This window comes from Anthonomus grandis, chromosome 11 (genome assembly GCF_022605725.1).
Source record: "Anthonomus grandis grandis chromosome 11, icAntGran1.3, whole genome shotgun sequence".
NCBI classification, from domain to species: Eukaryota; Metazoa; Arthropoda; class Insecta; order Coleoptera; family Curculionidae; genus Anthonomus; species Anthonomus grandis.
Window position 1 is genome coordinate 19,951,150 of NC_065556.1, and position 21,463 is coordinate 19,972,612.

General features: G+C 32.6%; 1 protein-coding gene across 1 annotated transcript; it reads right to left on the bottom strand.

The window, feature by feature from the left end:
- Positions 1-5: 5 nt before the first annotated feature.
- Positions 6-21,184, bottom strand: LOC126742376 (RING finger protein 10). The gene is made up of 14 exons (XM_050449024.1): positions 20,774-21,184; positions 15,363-15,521; positions 15,236-15,307; positions 14,936-15,089; positions 14,786-14,876; positions 14,548-14,732; positions 11,757-11,991; positions 11,490-11,700; positions 11,166-11,261; positions 10,913-11,068; positions 10,708-10,854; positions 4,659-4,828; positions 267-516; positions 6-193 (listed from the first exon to the last, which is right to left on the bottom strand). Exons 1-14 carry the CDS (start codon positions 20,847-20,849, stop codon positions 105-107), a joined length of 2,091 nt encoding a protein of 696 aa, XP_050304981.1. The 5' UTR covers positions 20,850-21,184; the 3' UTR covers positions 6-104.
- Positions 21,185-21,463: the final 279 nt, after the last annotated feature.

A 21,463-nucleotide genomic window follows, 5' to 3' on the forward strand; every position in this document is an offset into this window, starting at 1 on the left:
ATGCCTAAAAATCAAATTTTTATTTTATTTGCTTTGGATTATTATTTTGAATCATATCAAAGTTAAATCGCCTTTTTAACGCGCTAAATATAAATTAAACAGTATTAGTTTCCGGAGGAAAAAGCCATGTGAGTCGAGAACAGCAGTTTCTGTTTAGTTTTCTTCTTTTTCTTCGAGCCAGGAGTTGGAGCATCTATAAACATTGATTTAATCAAATTCACACAGAAACGAATACAACCGTAGGTAGAACTTAAAAACAAACTCACCATTGCTAACACATTCGACGCTATCTTCGAGTCCTTTAGCGAGAGCTTCCGCTAAAGCAGCCCCAAAACTACGATTAAAATCCGGTACAGGCTCGAAATCCTCAAATTCATGGTCAACCCGAGCTGTAGTACCCACAGCCATATTAGCCCCAGTTACGTTTATCAGTTTAACGGGGGTCGACGATGGTTGATTGGTCGGTTTCGTTTTTTTCAAGACCGGCCAAGATGGTTTCTTTGCGCTTGTTAACATCTAACAAGCAATACATAAGTTAATGTTTTTTTTTTTAACAGAAAATAATTACTAGTTAAAAAGACAAGCAAGAAATTTCAGATTTATTAAAAATAAACAAAAATATCGAGTTCATTTAACATAAGTGCAGATTCTTATACCATAATTCAAGAGAGATTCTACTGGAGCCTGTTGTAACAGTTTAAGCGGCATTAATTCTCGTAGTTCATAGAATTTATAAATAGTTTTTCTTGTTTATATAAATAGTTTTTTCTTTTCACTTATATAGTCAAAATGCAAATTTATTTCAAATTCCTATCAATATAAATTCCCAGGTACTTCAATAAAGTAACAGACATGATCTAAAAATTATAATCCACCATTTGGTAACCAAAGCAGGCATTGATTATGAATTGTGATGTCAGAAGGTTCTTGTTATACATCTATATTATACATACAAAAATTTATAAAGTGAGTTTTTGTGCTATTCAGCGTCAACATACAGTGGACTTCGGATATAACAAACCCGTTTAAACTGAACATTCGGCTATAGTAACGCCTATTCAAATACCCAAAAAAAACTACCATAAGAACAATGTAAATTTTTTCCGTTTATAGCGAACCCGGTTATAATGAACTCTCGGGTAAAGTGAACTAAATTTTATCAAGACCAAGAAAAATATTTCGCTTATAGTGAACTTTTCGGGGAATCCCACGGCAATTCCCCGAGAATTAAATTTAGTACGATCGCCGTTGTTTATTTTCAGTGGCATTTCACTTCACGCGCTACTTACTAAGAGTTATTTATACGAGTGTTTTGCTGTTTTGTGCTGTCTCGGATAGTCAAAATGGGGAAGCAAAAGCATAAAGCTTAATTAATGTTAAACATTAAAAGAAAAATATGACATTATTCAAAAAATGAAAAGAGATTTTATCAGCATATGGTAAAGTTAATGCAAAGTGTAAAAGACTTAGAGAATCGGCTCATGAAGGGGTTGATAGAGGACTTTTACAGTGGTTTACACAACAAAGAAAGGAAAACGTTCCATTAAGTGGTCCAATTCTTCAAGAAAAAGCTAGTGAAATGGATAGTAAAATTGAAGGAAAAACTTTTGAATGTTCTAGAAGCTGGACTGAACGTTTTAAGAAGAGACACTGTATTACTGGAGGGAAAATTATTGGTGAGTCTGCATCAGTTTACATGGATGTTATCAATAACTGGTTTATTACTGTTTGGCCCGATCTTTGTAAGAATTACAGCAGTAATGACATTTTTAATGCTGACGAGACCGGACTTTTCTATAAATTAATCCCAGATAAAACTTTAAAATTTGTTGGAGAAACCTGTGCTGGCGGAAAACTTTCTAAAGTTAGAATAACAGTGCTGCAAACATGTCTGGAACAGAAAAAAGAAAGTTGCTTGTTATCGGTAAATCCGCCAATTCTAGTTGTTTTAAAAACAAAATGTTGCCAGTTAAATACAGAGCAAACAGTAAGGCATGGATGACATCTAATTTGTTTACTGAAGAGTTGGTCCAGTGGGATGCAGAGTTACAGAAGAACAAGAGGAAAATATTACTTTTAGTCGATAATTGTCCAGCACATCCCGAAGTTCCTCTAAACCAAATTAAATTTGTCTTTATGCCTCCTAATACTAGTTCAAAGCTGCAGCCTATGGATCAAGGAGTAATTCATTCATTGAAGAGTCATTACAGAAAAATAATGATAATGAAAATGTTACAGGCAATTGATAATGGACAAGATTTTTCAGTGAGTCTTTTAGATGCTGTAAACTTCATACATCTAGCTTGGCAGAAAGTAAGTGCAAAAACCATTGCAAACTGTTTTAAGCACGCAGGATTTTTTGAGGTGGAAGATGAATTTGATTCAGACGATGACTTGCCCCTAAATGAATGGTTAAAAAAACATAGTAATCAAGAAAATACTGACATTCAAAGATCCGTTGAAGATGAAATGAGAAAAAGGATAAATGACTTTGACTTGCAAAAATTCATTTCTATTGATGACCATGTTATTTCAACCGAATCTATAACAGAGGAGCAGATTATCCAGTCAGTTTTAAAAGGTACTATAGAACTAAATAAAACTAACTTTAGAATAAAACTAACCTTTTGTCTTTTATTTTTTTTAGCAGTAAATGTAGAAGTCGGAAGTGATGATGACGAAAACGATCCTAAATGAGGATGTTGAAATAAATATTCCATCAAGTAGAGAAATGACACAGAAAATGACGGAAATATGCACTTTTTTGCAATCATGTGAAGTTCCAGAAGAAGTCTGGAATAGTTTTTCTACCCTAGAGGGATATATAAGTAACATAAGTTTTTCAAACAGACTTATACAAACCAAGATTTCTCAGTACATATACTAAGTAGTTACAGACATGTAGATTATGACTTAGTAGCTATGTACATATTGTATGTGTTATAAAAACTGTATGTGCTATTTATCATTATAATAAAAGCCAGTTATAATTTTTATTTTATTTAATGATTAAAATACATATACATACATATTCTAAAATTAACACCATGCTGTTTTTCTTTTAAAGTGAACTTCGGCTATAGTGAACCTATTTTGATGTATTTTTCAAGTTCACTATATTCGGAGTTGACTGTATTTGTGAATGTGATATAATTCTCTGTCAAGATGCGAGCTTCCGACTATGATTGTATTATATCAGCATAACATATAATAGCTTTTTGTTGGTGGAAGAATGGAAAATAGAAGACCTTATTGAAAGGTACCCTAGGGTAAACCATACCCCACATTTCCTTTTTCTGTAATAAAGTTCGTCCCTAATCGATAAAAATTAAGGTTTTATTACCTTGATTAAAGTTAAGAGCTAAGTTGCATTTTTTTTCCAAATAACTTTATTAATGACCCTTGAACAGTGTACAATAAACTGGCACTAGGGTTAATTTCTAGGGTCATTTTTAACTTAAGATACTTAGTTTTACAGTTATAATACTAATTTATTTTATCAATAAACATTTGTACTTTCAGTTTTTTACACATAGCCAATATTTATAATACTTTCAGGTACTGAATTATATGCTTATTTATTATTTTTAGATACAGGAATTTTAGTTAAAGATAATTTACTAGAGTGGTGCATATCAGAAAGGAGGTAATTTGCAATTTAATTCAAATTCAAATCATTTATTTATGTCAAAATCACAGAAATAAAGTAAGTTTTTTTTTTGCTTAATATCCCAAATAAGCTAAAATACTTAATTACAGACAGTTTGAGGGTTTTAGGATGAATCTCCTAAAAATTCTAAACAAATACTCAACTGGAAGAAAAACTATTAAAATTGCTATATAGACAAAAAGAACCCCTATGAGAGAAAATGATTTACGTTGCCTGGAAAAGTACAACAATCGCTCAAGAAATTTGATAGAAACCAAGAATTGCTTCTGAAGGCCAATTTATTTGCTATAAACGTAAAAAAATAGAAAATGACTTGAACTGCTCGATTGAAAAGAAAACTACCCATCTACTACTCGAAAGAATTAGAAAATTACTCAGATTGCCTAAATTACTCGAAAGAAAAGGAAATACTTCTAGAAGAAATAAAAAAATGACGCAAACTGCCTGAAAAACAGTTAATAAAATAGACAGCAATTTATCTTAGGTTTGTCAGTAATTTAACCACGAAATTCTATAACTATAACTAGCGATTATATTCTTTGTTACAGTTTAAACCATTTAGAACCTGAAAACTCATTAGAATATAGTTAATCAAAAATTCAAGTTTATACAGGTTAGGGAATCGATCATTACGCATAGAGAGGTGCTTGGACAATTCGTAATCTTAAATTCGCCGACCTGTATATCAGTGAAACCTATTTCTCCTAAGAAGATCAAAGTTTTCATTTTCCTTTCTATATTCGCTCACTTGCCAAAATCTAACAATTTGCCTGTCTTACTTAAATAAATTATTATATTCAGAATAACGCACATTTTCTTTATAGTATATTAAAATGTCTGAAGGGGACTGACCTGAGTAGCAACAATAAGCTACCAAGGTTAATTAACCCTCAATTTACTTTTAGCACCAAGAAATCACCGTCAAAACGACTATTTGACCGTTTAAACATATCCCAAGGTGCTACGTACAATAAATCTTTGGACTTACAGTGGCAAAAGAGGGCGGCGCCCCAAAATTGGTTTCCAACGACATGCTCGAGAGACTCGAAGTCAAATCAGGCGATCCACTGCGTTCGCTAGAAAGAAAAGTCGATTCTGACTCGGTTCTAATTCTGTTGTCCAAATAGTCCGGGAACATGTCGTGTGCCTCCTTGACATCTGAAAATAAAAAAAATTAAGACTTATAACAGGCTGCTAAGGGTGCAGTACAAAAAATTTTAATGCTCTTGTTTTACCAAGACTTAAAACACTATGAAAAGTCTCCCCGCTATAAAGATAGCCAGTCAACTATCAATGGATGGGACAACAACAATCAATGTTCATTGAAGAGCTTAAATTGTTTAATCAGATCAAGAGAAAACTTGAAAAATTATTTTATAGTCTTAAGGAATACTTTGCTTAAATATTAATCTATGATTTCTCTTTTATATGGCTATTCTTTTTCTATTAGTTGTAAAGCCTAACAATGTTTTTATCCATTTTAACTTTAATCCATGTTCATATTTATTTCGTTGTCAAATTTTATAATTTGGACCTCACCAAAAAGGTTTGTTGACCACCCGGGTTATCACAAATTCAAGGACTTGCACTGGCTGAATATGTCTTGAAGAAGAAAGTTAAATAATTATACTGTCTGTTGCTATAGAATCTTAAAAAATAAATGTCCTTTCTACCTAATAAACAGAGTCAAGTGCAGAGCTATTACACGGAGGCAGACATCTCACCGCATCGCAAAGAAATTTTTAAAAGCAGTTTTTCCTACAGTATCGTAACATGCGCGAATAAATATTCTGGACCTCTTGAGATCCAGAAATTTATTTATTTATTTTATTGTTTCACCAAATAATTTTCTTGGTTGTACAATAGGCCGTATAGAATTTATTTTATTTATTATTTATTTATGATTCTTTTTACAAACACTGAGCAGACAGTAATTACATGTAAAGGCAGCAACAAAAATTAAATTAAAACCTTAAAATACTACAAAATGCAACGAAAAACAAAATTAAAATAAATAAAAATATAACACGGTTTGTAATAAAAAAATATATAGGATGTATCTATAAATCTATATTATACCTATATCTATTTTTACGGGTCAGCCTTAGATCTGCAGAAGACATATTAAATAAATCCACATGAACTTGATTAAGGAAGTGGTTTGTAATTGCCATCACATTATTGATTGAATAAATTGTGTGGATTCCGAATCCTTAAATTGACTTTTGGTACATTTATTTTGATGAAGTTTATAAGATCACAGTTACAATATTTAATGTTATTTATAATAAAGAACAAATATATCACCGCTTGTTGTTTTCTCCTGTCTAAAAGAGATTCCGTCATAAATTTCTTAAGCATACTCGTATATGAGATCATATAAGGATATTCATTGTACTTTCTAACATAGAGATACCTGGCAAATCGTTTTTGAACTTTTCAATTTGATCAAATGTGTTATTGTCATAGGCATCCAGATATGTGAAGCATATTCCAGGTGCGGTCTCACCAAGGCATTATATAATCTTATTATGAAAACATCTTGTCGGACTTGCATTGTCTTATTTGTTTATTGTAACACCACGCGTGTTACAATAAACAAATAAGACAATGCAAGTCCGACAAGATGTTTTCACTGTACCATTGTCTACCACCTTCAAAAACTAATCTTATTATAGTTGGTATTTCAAAATTCTTGCTGTTTCTAGTTATAAAACCCAAAGATTTAAGAGCCTTTTTTATAATGTACATGAAATGATTATTAAACTTGAAATTCGAATTAAAAACAATACCCAAGTCTCTGGTTTCAGTGGAACAGTTTAATTTAATGCCGCTAATACTTGTAATTTTATAATTGCAGTCATTTAGCTACTTTCATACAAGAATACTGCTTAAGCCCTAACCTAAATAAAAATATTGTTTACTTGATAAATCTTGCTTTCAACCGCTCATTTTGCAAAACGTCAAAATGGCGGCGGGACCACGCCTTTCAAAATCTTATTTTTCGCATTTTTATTTTATTTACTACACCTCAATGTCACATTATTATCATAAAAGTTACTGTTCCATACAAAAATTTATTTGGTTTACCAATACCTTTAAAAGCGAATACGAGGGATGTCTTTTAAGTTTTGCATATAGAAACATAGAGGGCGTCACTAATCAAATGTCATTAGTCAAACTTAACCTCAAACTTTACTTTTCTTAAATTCAAAACGTCAGTGCGATACATATAGTTTTACAGCTACAGTGAATTTTTAAAGGTAGCAAATTACGCATACCATGGAATTAAACAGAGAACATTTTCGGGCCATCATTTTTTACAATTTTCGAAGGCAATTATCTCAACAAGAATGCTGTGCTGAGTTGATTTCTGTTTTCGGTAATGAAGCACCACATCAGTCGACAGTTTCTCGTTGGTATGCAGAATTCAAGCGTGGACGGGTTAGTCTTAGCGACGATCCAAGGTCAGGTGCACCAAAAACGGCTGTCACCCAAGAAAACATCGATGCTGTGCGTATGCTATCACGGAAGATCGACATGTGACATATCGTGAGATTGAGGCTTCATTGGCGATTTCAAAGACCTCAATTCAAAAAATTTTGCATGAAGAATTACGGGTAAGAAAATTAGTTTCCCGCTGGATACCGCATCTGTTAACTGAAAAACAGAAAGAAGCTAGGGTGATGTGGTGTCAAACAACTCTAGACCGCTTTGAGGCAGGAAACTCTAAAAATGTGTACAGCATTGTCAGTGGTGATGAATCATGGATTTACTCATATGAACCTGAAAATAAACGTTAGTCGTCTGTATGGGTATTTCAAGATGAAGAAAAGCCAACAAAAGTCATTCGTCCTCGAAGTGTATCCAAAAAGATGGTTGCAACATTTGTCTCAAAAGCAGGTCAAGTTGCAATAATTCCTCTGGAGAATCAACAAACTGTTACTGCCGATTGGTACATTACCATTTGTTTGCCGAAAGTCATCGCTGAGCTTCGAAAAGCGAACCCACAACGACGAATCATCCTCCACCAAGACAATGCAAGTTCGCACACAGCCCGGAAAACTATTGAATTTTTAACTTATCAAAACGTCGAATTATTGGATCATCCTCCGTACAGTCCCGACCTAAGTCCCAACGATTTCTATACTTTTCCAAAAATCAAGAATGAACTGCGTGGTCAGAGGTTTCAGACGCCAGAGGAAGCAGTTAACGCCTTTAAAAATGCAATTTTGACAGTACCCACAAACGAGTGGAATAACAGCTTTGACAACTGGTTTGAGCGCATGCAAAAGTGCATTCAATTTCGTGGAGAATACTTTGAAAAACAATAAAGTCGTTAAAAGTTATTTTTTGTTTTATTCCAGCTGCATATGCAAAACTTAAAAGACAACCCTCGTAATACCTAAATAAGAGAATATTTTTGCTCTTTTTAGGTAAAGCCATATATAACATAGGCTATAAGGCCATATACAGGGTGTTTGGCACATAAGCCGGCACAATTTTTTGGCAAATTCTTAGGTTCATTTGAAAGCTTTTTACCCTAAAAGTTACTGTTACGAAGATATGATTTTTTTAATGTTTTTTGTCAAATTACTTAAAAATGTCGCATTTAAAACCATATAACTTTTTTATTAGTGACAATAAAATGACGAATTTTGAAAATTAATATTCCCTAATCTATGGTATTTAAATAGTTAACAGCTTTTGTTTCGACTGGGTGTCCTAAAGGGACATAACGAGGTTTTTTATTAAAGAAAGTCAGTAATTGTTGAAAAAAAATCAACGTCAACATTTAATTTAAAAAAGAAACTCATATGTAAGAAAAGTAAAAAAGAAGATCTCTATAAAATATAATATATTTTTGCCACATTTTGAACAATTCATTAAAGCATGGAATTTTCGCAGATCAATTAAAAAGTGCACTCATTAAGCCAATCTAGAAAAAAAAGGGTGATCCTAATGAATTTGACAACTATAGACAGATCAGCCTACTTCCAAGTTTTTCAAAGCTGTTTGAGTTGACAGTTTGCAATCAGCTTCTGAGTTTTCTAAAAGAGTGCAATATTTTATGTGACAATCAACATGGATACTTTGAGGGTAGATCTACACAAACTGCCATATTTCAGTTCACTTGTGCAGTTTTGAGAAATTTGGAGGAAGGAAAGGTTTCATTGGGAATATTTTTAGACCTTTCTAAGGCATATGATTGTTTAGATAGAAATTTATTATTAAAGAAATTACAGTTATATGGGGTGAGAAATAATTGCTTAAAATGGTTCACTTCTTATCTCAATAAGGGAGTCCAATAAGTAGTGGTAAAAAGCAGCAGATCAGAAATTCAGGCTAATGAAATAGGTATACCACAAGGGAGTATTTTGGGGCCTTTTTTGTTCATTGTCTTTATAAATGACTTGCCTTTTGATCTCCGAGCTATGCCTGAATGGAGATCTTCTTTTTAAAAAAACCAAAGATTGGTTTAATAAAAATAAGCTTATATTGAATGAACAAAAAACGCACGTTCTAGTTTTTAAAACAAAACAAAAAAAGGAAGTAACCCCAAAAGAAGTAAACTTCAACAATATTGAGGTTAAAGTGCAGGCATCAACTAAATTTCTGGGTGTACCTATTGATGAATTCTTAAGACTTTTCAGATCACAATGAATATTTACAAATTAAGCTGAATAGAGTTTGTTTTTGTTTCCGTACAGTTCTAAAATATCTAAATGAATGAGCTAGAAGAGTATTGTATCTTGCAAACTTGAGTCTTCAGCTAGGTATGGCATTATTTTCTGGGCGGCCAACTCTAAGATACAAAGTGTATTTGTCATTCAAAAAACGGTAATTAGAATAATGTTTACTTACTTGGAATCATGTAGAGGTATTTTTAGATCTAAGAGAATACTAACTGTATATGCATTGTATATATTTGAAGCAGTGATGTTTTTATTTAAAAATAGAGATAAGTTTCCTACTTCTGTTGAACATAGGTTTAATACTCGCACATGTAATATTAACTACCCTATACATAGGCTTTCATTGTTTAAAAAGAGTCCCTACTATATGTGCATAAAGTTATTTAATAAACTTCCGCATGAAATCAAAAACTATAGGAAATCAAAACAGATTTAAACAAAAGGTGAAAAACTTACTACTTACTTTAGAACCGTATAGTCTTAACGATTACTTAAGTATGTAAAGTTATATATAGTTATCTCAGGGAGACGTTTATATTTCTAAATAAGCCTTTTTTTGTGACGTCATTTCATTTTATTTAAGTTTTCATGTATAATGTGACTTTGTAATATGAAATAAAGAAATATTATTATTAAGTAGCAGGAATTAGGAGCTTCATTTCATTTTAATAAATTCGTTAATTTATGGCCTTTTTAACAGTATGCTAAACATTGATAATAAAACATAATATTTCGTTCAAATAATAGGTAATCTGTCAGAAGGTAACAATTGGTCAGAAATTAATTTAAAATCGTAAAAAAATTTAAAATCGTAATTTTATTGTCACTAATAAAAAAGTTATACCGGGTGGTGCGTCGCCGAGCGGAACATAGGAAAAGCCATGTAAATTTTAAAGGGGTCAATTATTGGCTTCCCTGTACATTTTATAGAAAAAATGTAAGATAACTTTTTGAAGAGACCAATCTGGCAAACCCTTGTGCAAAGTTTCAAAACATTTTGTAGATTATGGTTAGTTATATTTTATATTATTACTAAAATTTTGTGATTTCTCAGCATACACAAACAGATGTTACAACATCTAGGTGTATGTTAAAAACAATGACTGTTAACTATTATTATTGAATATAATTAAGTTAAAAATTGTTATAATATAACCAAAATGATTAATAAATTTGAATTTGAATTTGAAAAATTTGAAAAAAAAATTTTAATAAGCGAATCTTGAATTATTCAATTAAATGTAATTGCAAAATTACCAAATTTTCGGTTCGTATTTGTATTTCTTCTCCAACAATAAAGTATATTCTTATCTTATCTTATCATTATTATTAAATACTTACCAGGAAAATGATCTTTGCTCTCCAAATGTAAATCGGGCACCTCGAACCTGCCCAAGCTCCTATTGGCTTCCGCTTCGATTTTTTTCTCGCGTCTGTTCTCTTCTTTGGCCCGTCTCTGTCTCTTTTTCTTCCTAAGGTTAACTTGCTCTTAAATAAAAAAAAATAAAGTCGCAATCATCCATTAATGAAAACAAAAACACGATACCTTTGAAGAACTGTAACGTATCGCGAGTTACGACGGTGTCATCGAGATGTATTTCGGCAACCTCAAATTGGCAAGTTACCGGCAAATGTTGCAAATATCTTAGTTTTTTGCGCAGTTCCTCGGTCATTGAACCGCCTTCTTTTTCTAAAATGCGCCCTAAAATTTAAAGTGAATTCTAGGGTATTTATTTATTCTACAACATCACAATAAACAATTTAAATTAAAAAAAAAAAAACGATACTATTATTATTACCGGTAAGAACTTTTGGGCCAAATTCCAAAGAGCCATAAGAATGTTCCAACATTTTAGCGTTCAATCCGTGTAAGTAAATATGTTGTCCGTCCTCGGCTAAAAAAATAATAATTAAATAATCCCCAGGCACTTTTATAAAATAACACGAAAAAGAGAATGTTTGTTGAGAGGGGACTGGCCTCAGTAGCCTCAAAAAAATCTCTACTGAGGTTAATTAACCTCTCACTTGCTTTTGCACCCACTTTGAAAGTTAGGATCTCCTTATATCTTAACTAGGAAAAGAGTGGGTGCTTTGAGTAAAACCCTAACTGACCCTAAACTAACCTTGATAAAAATAAAAGAACTTCACAGCCCCTTCAGTTTCTGATTCCCCAATAACACTTTTACTCTCCAAATTCGATTCTGACTGCTCCTCCAAACTGGACTGTTTTGGTTTGGCCTTATTTAATACGTCGTCTTTTCTTTTAAGCAATATTTGCTTAGCTTCCTCCATAAAACACCGTTCAGGGCAACTCTCGTCCTCAGCCATAAGTACCTAAAAAAATTGTCTTGTAAAATCACTCACTCAATAAATATTAGGTCACAATTTACCTCTAATTCGGCATGTTCCCTATCAAGAATCTCCAAGATATTATCGGTGTTTGCCAGAAACAATTTGGCACTGCTATTATCGTTGCTCATATCGGACAGTTTAAGTAGAGTGGTTTCGGAGTTAACCTGAGCGACGTCCGCGGGGTAGGCCAGAAGGCTGCCACGTTGCCGTTTCATCAGTTTGAAAGTTATTTGATCATTTATTGTAAAGGTTTTGTGTGGGATTGATACAACGCTGAAATAAAATAGGAAGTATCCAGTAATTGTTTTATTACAAATGAGGCAAGGCTGTAAAATATTAAGTTACTACCAAAATTAGTAAAAAGTATTACAAGCCTATAATAAGATTACAGTGAGCAAAATATATCATTTAACACAGGCACAAATTACTAACAAGACTACAATTGAGGAAAGATTAATTTACAAAATTTGTTTTAGTTTTTGCTTGAAAGTACTAAATTTTGAGTCAAACAGATTTATTTGTCCTAACAAGACACTAGCGCTGCAAACCAGTCGGGTAGAAGGTTCATTCGTACTGTAGTTAGTGTGATGAAATTGTAGTACAAAAGTTTCAGACTCTCTGATATTTCCAGAAAGTATAAAGTGACAACTGAGGACGCTAAATTTGTTCGCTCCTGATAGCTAAATTTGCCCCTGTGCACTTAGAAATCCAAGACTTCTGAAAAATTCTGGATTTTAAGCTACTCACTGTAACAATTCTAAAATGGGAATAAAAGAACTAACTCATACTCCAAAATTGGTCAAACAATGGAGAATTAGGCATAGACAAGTTAACACTTGATCTCCAAATGAAACCAAGCATCTTCATTGCCCTATTTGTTACACGGTTGATGTGGCTCTCAAATGATAATTTTGAGTCCATGCAGATTCTCCAAGTCAGAAACTTCTATTTGAGAGCTTATTTATTGAGCAAATAAAATTTATACGTTTTCTTTGCCTTGTTAAAGTAATTTTATGGCATATATTAATATTACATGACCGCCTGTTTAAATCATACTAATTCATCTAAATGCTCAACACTTCTAAAGAGTTTGACATCATTTGCAGACATCAGAACACAATTTTTCCTCAAATCAATTAAGAAGAGGCAAAACAAAACAGGGCAACAACTAAAATATTTATAATAAATTTTTCAAGATGTAACACATGGGACTGTTATAAGTTATAAGGGTGAGTTTTTTCTGGAATGTTAAAAGATATGAAGATGTCACCCAAATTATTAATTATAAGAGCATTCTCAAATTACCCGATTGGTGTTTTTAAAAATTCAATTTAACACATTCAGACATCAAAATTGTTTTTAAGTAACTTCTTATATGCTCCAGATTTTTGAACTAATTTACATTTTTTTACTTAAGGCATTTGAAAGATTATATAATGTTTTATATGGTTTCCAGGGTTTTCAAATCATTCTGATATTCTTCCAGAGTTTTAGAGGGATATTTATTTTATTCCAGACTTTTCTAGTGATTTTGTTGCTCCAGTCGTTTCTTCCAGGTTCTTAAAATAATTTTATTATTTCGTTTATTTTATGTTTTCCAGGAGTGGAATATTTATTTTATTCCAGGCTTTTGGAACCACTTTTTATTCTCTCAGGCATAAACATCACATAAACTAATTTGAGGCTTTTCTAATTCTTCATTTTATTTGAGGTTATTTTTAATGTTATTCCCGGTATTTAACATAGCTTTCATTATGTATTAAAGTTTTTGGAATAATTTTCTAATGTCTTTCCATTATTTAAAGTAATTTTATTCCAGATTTTAAAATCATTTTGATTTTCTTCAAATTTTTAGAGAAATATTTGATTTTATGCCATGTTTTTCGAAACACTGTTATTTTCCCACCATTCAAATTTTTCAATTAATTCCATGCTTTTTCAGTAATTTTTTGTTTTCAGTTATTTAAAGTATTATATTTTAATTTTAATACACACATTTCATGCATGTAAAAATGTTTCTTTTTTTTTCAACTACTGGGAAGAAAACATTTTTGTAGGTATTAAGTGATTTTTTCATTATTTTTAGGCAGATAAATACCATTTTATACAAATGAAATAGCCCTACTGTTTTTCCCCTCTTCAACTGCTTTTGTGTTTATTTTTAATTGTTTTTCTTGTGTTTCGAAGATTTATTATAAAAATTGGTAAAACAAGACTCCTCCATCAGATAAGAGGAACTTTACTGGTGCCTCAGTAATGTATTTATATGTACCTGTCAAATGCCTATTTTACACAATTAATAATTTTATTTCAGGCTTTTACGCTCGTTTATGTTTACAAATGAATTTTCTTGATTTCCAGGAATCTATTTTGATGTCTTCCAAGCATTATAAGTAATCTTAAGTACTAAATTCTTGTGTTGAATTACTACTAAACATATAACAAAAACTAAATAATAAACATTATTTGATAATAAATTCTATGAAAAACTATTAAAATATCATAGTGATTAATGTAAATCTAGTTAAATGTTGGCAAACATTATCAAGGACTTAATCCATTTATTTTAATGAACCCATAGATAATATCATTTACCTTTAAATAGCTATAATAAATTTCTAATTTTTAAATTTTTAAAAAAGTTCTAGCCAAATAATATGCCAATGTTGGGAGGGGACTGACCTTAATAACAATATGTTCTTCATTAAGGTTAATTAACCTCTCACTTCCTCTTGCATCAAACTGAATGTCAAACTTATAAAAATTAACAGTTGTGACATATACAACTGTTGATGCCTATAAAACCCTACAAAACCTCAAATCTCTTACCTCTTCAAGTCATCTTTTTTAACGGCATCATAACAAATTGGACATTTGCGCCATTGCTTGTCAGACAGTGCCAAATAGTGTAAAATGCAAGGCCAACAATAGATGTGTCCACACTTTGTCATTTTGGCTGCTACGGGTGGATAAAGACAGATTGGACAAGAAGGCTCCTCGTTTACTTGAACATTCTTTAAAAAAAAGGGAATTAAAGAAAATTTCTATGGATGGCAGTTCCTCTTACCACTTGTTCTATTAAATCCCAATCGACTAATGCATCTGGATTAATGAGATATTGCCGGTAGTCCCCATTTTCATTGACTATAAACTGGCAACTAAGAAAAATGTTTAATTAGAATTGATTGTGAAATATTTAAGTAACTTTTGGGCTTACTTAGCTTGTAAAAAATGCTCCTTATTATATTTATGCTTCCGCGTTACCAACCATTTTCCATTATTGGACTTCTCAGGTTGATAACTGTTCTGGTAGCTTTCTCTTGGAGCAAATGAAAAATTCAACAAATGATTTAGGCTGTGCTTTTTACTGCCTAAGAATAGATCACCAGCATTAACTTTTTAGGTCTAATAGAATTTATGTATCAATACAAGAATATTTCCTATATTTGCATATGAACATATGTATCCCTGAATACAAGAAAACTAAAAGTACATACATATTTGAAGTTATACCAACCTGGTGAAAAAACTGAGCCCCATTCTGAGTCAACGGAATTTAAGCAGGCTTTCTCAGCTCGAGGTAAAACTCCTAAAAAAGTTCATATTTAATTACAAATTTTTTATAGGCTTTGCAGTCAAAGTACCTCCTGAGTAGGCCCCACGAGACATGGGGCGTTTATCAGGAACTTTAGCATTTCTCTGCGGTTGTGGTTTTCTGTTAGATTCATTGGCTTTAGAGAAACCACAAGGTGGTTCTCTTCTCCTTGAGGCACCCCGGGAACCTTGCTTACCAGCTGCAACATCTAAAATTGACAATAATCTTAGCAAAGTAGGAAGAAGCTACAGCATTTTGGAAACTGCTTTTATTTATTAAACCACAAAGTGACATGTTTTGACTAAAGTTCTATTGAGGCAATCAATGTTGTAATTATTAAGTTTGGATAAATATTTCTAATTTATAGGTTTGCTGAGGAAAAATGTAAAGTGATTAATATTTCAAAAGCACTGAAACATTACTTGTTATTTTCTGATAGTTTTCCTTCAGAAATATGCACTAAAACTGAGGTAGTACCATAAGGTATGTTTACAATGCATGTATCAAATATGTAATATTTGGATCAACTGATGTCATGAGGATTATTTTTTCGGTGTAAATGGCAGGGCACTAAAATTTGATATGTTAATTTGATGCTTCCCAAACAGGGTAGATTACATTTTTTTAGGACCTATTTTGTAGTACCAAAATATAATATAATATATAATAATATAATAATATTCTTTATTTAGCACTTGGCTAATACATTCAATTTGCTAAATTTAGTAGTTTAAAAAAATAAGTAAAACCTATAGTAATACATAAACTGTACATCACATAACGCTATTTCTAAATACCTAAATGTTTTTTAACATTCTTATTAAATAACCTTAAATTACTTGCGTTCTTGATTTCTAATGGAAGAGAGTTAAAAGCTTGCAACCCTTCAAAAAACAATGATTTTTGCAATAAAGTTGATCTAACTCTTGATATATGATAATCATTTCTTGACCTTATATTATATTGTTGAAAGTTGGATCTTTTCTCTAAAAAATGTTGCAGATATGATGGCATAAATCCATGCTCTATTTTATAAATTAAAATTAAATTTGCCTTAAGAATATTTTGCTTCACAGGAAGCCATTTTAATATTTGAAGCATCTGATTGATAGGTGTATATTTATTACCGTTAAGAATAATTCGCATTACTTTATTTTGTTGAAGTTGTAACTGATTTATATATTCCTGAGAGCATGATATAAGTAACGAGGAACAGTAATTAAAATGCGGCAATATAATTGTATTGTATACTAACATTTTAGTCCATTGAGACAAGCAATTAGAAATTCTCCTAAAAAAACCCAACTTTCTTGGCAATCTTTTTAGAAATATAATTTACATGACCATGAAAATTTAATTGTTAATTTAATTAAAATGACAAGTTTAACATTTTATTCGATGTTAGCTCAGGAGGTTTTTATTTTATACACAAAAATAAAGAAGAAGATGAAGAGTCAAAGTCAAAGTCAAAAATAGCTTTATTGTTATGTAACATCATCTGTTGTTAACAAAGCATTATATAAAACCTTAAAGATAGTTGACAACATAATCTTTTACAAAAATATAAAAATTTTAACAATTCTTACATACATAGAATATGGAACACACCCAAAGAAAGGGTAGTAAGAATTCACATTACGCTGCGCAAAACTCTTTACCATTGGTCTGGTCAAACACTGGTCAAAAAATTGTATTTAAAAACTCGTCTAGAGAATAAAATACTTTAGCAAGCAAAAGTTTCTTTATATTTTTCCTAAAACGTTTTTCACAATTTATTAGCCTTACATAAAGGGGTAGGTGGTTAAAAAGCCTTTTGCCCCCGTACACAAAAGAGGACTTAATCTGCTCACTTTTTGGGATAGGCAGAGGTAAAGAGAAGGTTGTTCGGAGATTGTAACCCGAGGAGGAGGGCCAAGCTTATGGCAATATTTTTTGTGGATAAGACAAACAGTCTCTAAAATGAAAAGGCATGGCAATGTCAGAACAGAGTGTTTTAAAAATAATGGCCTACAGGGGCTACGAAAGGGAGCTGCACACATGTAGCGTATGGCTCTTTTTTGCAAAATAAATAGAGAGCTGAACAAATACTGAGAGCACACACCCCAAAACACAATACCGTATCTCAGATGAGACTCAATAAGAGCATGGTAGGCAATTTTGGCCACATCAAGTCCCAGAGAATGTGTTATTACTCTAATAGCATAACAGTTGGATGATAACTTCCCTATTAAAGAGGAGATATGATTTTCAAATTTTAATTGCTTATCAATCGTCAGGCCCAAAAATTTTGCATGTTTCAGAAGGACTTATTGTTTCATTTTGCAAAGTGACAGTTCCAAGGTTACATTTAAAAGTTAAAATATTAGTTTTAGAAATATTAAAATGTTGTATCATCCGCAAAGATAGTAAATTTACCCCTAATTGGAATTTGAGAGATATCACTGACATATAGCAGAAACAATATTGGTCCAAGAACAGAACCCTGGGGTACACCAGCATCCATATCCAGACAGGATGACATATCATTGTCAAAGAATACCCTTTGTGTTCTTCCAGATAAGTAAGAATGAAACCAGTCGAGAGCAACTCCTCAGAATCCATAGGTTTCTAGCTTCTGCAGCAGTATTCTGTGACTTACACAGTCAAACGCCTTAGATAAGTCACAGAACACCGCCGCCGCACTCTCCCCAGCGTTCAACCCCATGTACAGACTCTCCAAAAAATTGAAAATAGCAACAGATGTACCCAGTTTCGTCCGGAATCCAAATTGCTGATGGTTAAGAACATTATGCCTTTTCAGAAATTCCATCATTCTAGTTTTTACCCATCTTTCTACAAGCTTGCCAAGGGTGGGAAGCAGGGCTATGGGTCTGAAATTTGATAGGTCATCATTGTTTCCACCCTTAAATAATGGTATAATCAAGGCATCCTTGCGTAAATGTGGAAAGGACCCACTTGAAAGTGAAACATTTATCACCTCAGCCAAAGAATCAAGGGTTGGTAGCGGTAGCGCTCTTAGGACCTTTAGTGACAGCCCATCCCATCCAGAGGAGTTCTTATTTTTCATTGAGGATAGAGCTTCCATTATTTCACTAGAATCTGTTGGTCTAAAGAAAAATGTTTCAGGCACCTTAATGTTGTGTAAGTATGAGCGCAGATCTCTAACAGACTGAGGCAATAATATTGATAGACCCAAAGCAACACCCTGGAAAAAATGATTTGAGTGTTTCACACCGTGCTATTAGAAACAAAAGGGTTCCCACATTCGCCTCGTAAGTCATTAACAATTTTCCAAGACTCTCTAAACTTATTTCTTGATTGGTTTATTTTACTTGAGTAGTATAAGTTCTTTGCCAATTTCACTGTATCGCGGTAAATTTTGCGATATCTATTAAAGTAAGATATGAACGTGGAGTTGTCCAGGGCAAACTTTCTTATGGAGTGCAAACACCGAAGATTTTTACCAAAAATTAATAGACCCCTGCTATACCAGGGTCTTCACCTTTTTTCCCTAATTGTCACCATGGGGAAAGTTGACTCAAAAACATCCACTAAAGTGGAATGGAAACTCTCAAAAGGATCACTGTTGTTAAGTATGATACCATTCCAGTCTATTGAATTACAACATTCTTTAAACTTACAGAAATTTTTTCTAGTGAACAACCTTCCACACTTTTTTTTTTCTTGAGGTACACTTTTTTTCACTTAGAAGAAAGGAATATAATACGGCCTCCTGTTCAGACAACCTGGCAAGAGAAGGACAATCGTAAGCCTTCAAAAAAAGTTATTAGTTTATTTTTATTATTTTAAACGACAATAACACTTTTAAAGATTTAGAGGTTAGGTCCTATAATTCTTCCTCTAACCTGATAAACTCCCCTCAACTGAAATTTTAATCCAAGAGATAATCCTGCACTAATTTAACCTTCAAAATCAATCCTTGTAAGCACAGCTGTACTAAATAAAAATAGTTTATCATTTGATTCATGGACCTAATAGATCTGCACCTTGTAAATAGAGAAGAGGAAAGTGGCTGTGTTGCTCGAAGGACAATACAAATTAATCAAACTAGATGTATTATTCAGAGCAATTTTATTTTAAAAGCTTAGCAGAGCGCTTTCAGTGTTACCTCTAAAAACTATAACCGACTAGCGTTTTTCTTGAGGACATTTATATTACCAACGAGCTCATAAAAAATCCCTCTTGTTTAAATATACAAGTGAATCTTAACAGACCTTACGTTCCATTACATAGTAGACTCCACAATAAAAAAAAAAATAATAATTTTTATAAGCATTGGCAATTTTACATCCTTAAAGGATAACAATTTCCTTATCCGAACAAAAATTCACTGTTGTAGTCTAATTTGTGCCACCAATTTATAACCAACACGCACTACCGCATATCATTTACAATAATGACATCTAGACCGATCTCTGGCTACTACCACTCTGATAGGTAACTGTAGGCTAACCTAATTTGACATAGTATTTCTCGCCACCTAAGAAACCACAATAAAATGTAAACAAAACACAAAGGAGACCAACTTTCTCCCCTTTTTTAAATACTGTTCGTCCTGTTTAGTGTTCTGTATAGTCTTAAGTGTGTCTAAATGTTATGTATAATTTTAGTAATATCAAATATGTTCCCACTAGGGTAAACTTCTGGGCTTAACTGACAAGTGAGTACATTCCATTCGTTCACCTTTAACTATATTGTTTTTTATGCATATAATGCCCAACTCATTTCAGTTAGCACTGATGATGACTCATACACCGAAAGCACTCTGCTAAGCTTTTAAAATAAAATTGCTCTGAATACATCTAGTTTGATTAATTTGCCTTGTAAATGTAGCTATAGTTCCATAAACTAAAATTTGGCTTTACTTGCTTGCTTGTTTTATGATGCTGCAAAGAGGCAATTTGCCAGCACAATTTGGAGACTCAGGAAAAACATAGGGTATGTACCCTGTTTCTGAATCAATAACTTTCACAAAATTTAATTTTTAAATGCACATTACTGTCACTGGCAAGTGGTAGGAAAGGGATATGAGGAATTGGAAAGGACAAAGTACTACCATGTGTTGACTGCGTGAAGGATGACATGGAAGTTGCTGGCTGTACTTATCCAGTTGCAGATAGAACAAATAAGGTTAGAATTTATGATAATCTTGGAATGTCATGTATGAATGAAATTCTGAATATATAAATACCTAAAAATTATGACTGGGATAATCTTCTAAGCTTGTGTAATCATTTATATAAAAACTATTACTTAACCTGAAAAAAATTGAGGATTTGTTCTGGGCACACATTAAATCAATGTCCAAAAAAAAATCGCTTATCAAAATAAAATAACATAATTATGACTAGATACAATGGTATTGCGCATATCAGAATTTCGCCACAGGTAATCTAGATCTCACTGACCTAGAACAAAGGTCAAAAAAGTAAAACCTACCAGAGTTTTTCTTTAAATCAGTGCCAGCGGAGGCCCTGGATGTGTTGGGGGTAGTGCGGTTCCCTTTTTTCTCCATCTCGTCCAGTCTTAAAAGCTAAATTGATGTGGAAGCCAGATGCTCCTCCAAAAGGAGTGGCAGCAACGTACAGGTCGGAGGCAGACATCTTAAAAAGCCATGTTTATAGACAAACTACGTGAAAAATTCCCGAGTGAAATTCCTTTTTTTCCGCTTGGTTTGATGGTATGGGGTAAAGCGCGAACACTCGATGGAAGTAGAGGCGGGAGCGGGAAACTCCCCGGTCGCCGAAACCGACGAAAATTTACGGGAAAACTCGAGAACGATCTCGCCGCGGTTATGGCGAGGGCAATAAATGATTTTCTGATTTTTCTTTCTACCGGAAATTGGGGGAAAAAATGACGTTTCTGACAGGAAATTTGACGTGTCTGACAGTTGACAGAAGGGTTGACACGGGCGAATACATTGTACAAAACGAATTGTACTATTCATATTGCTGTCTACAGCCGTCTTAGCAAAAGCCAGTTTCTATAGGAACTTTAGGCACAACCTCCCAATTGCATTTAATTTGCTATTAAAAACGAGATGGCGTTGAAAATATTATTTTCTTGTGAATTAAATCTTATGCGGTTAATATAATATCGATTATATTAAACGTATAAGAAATCGATTAT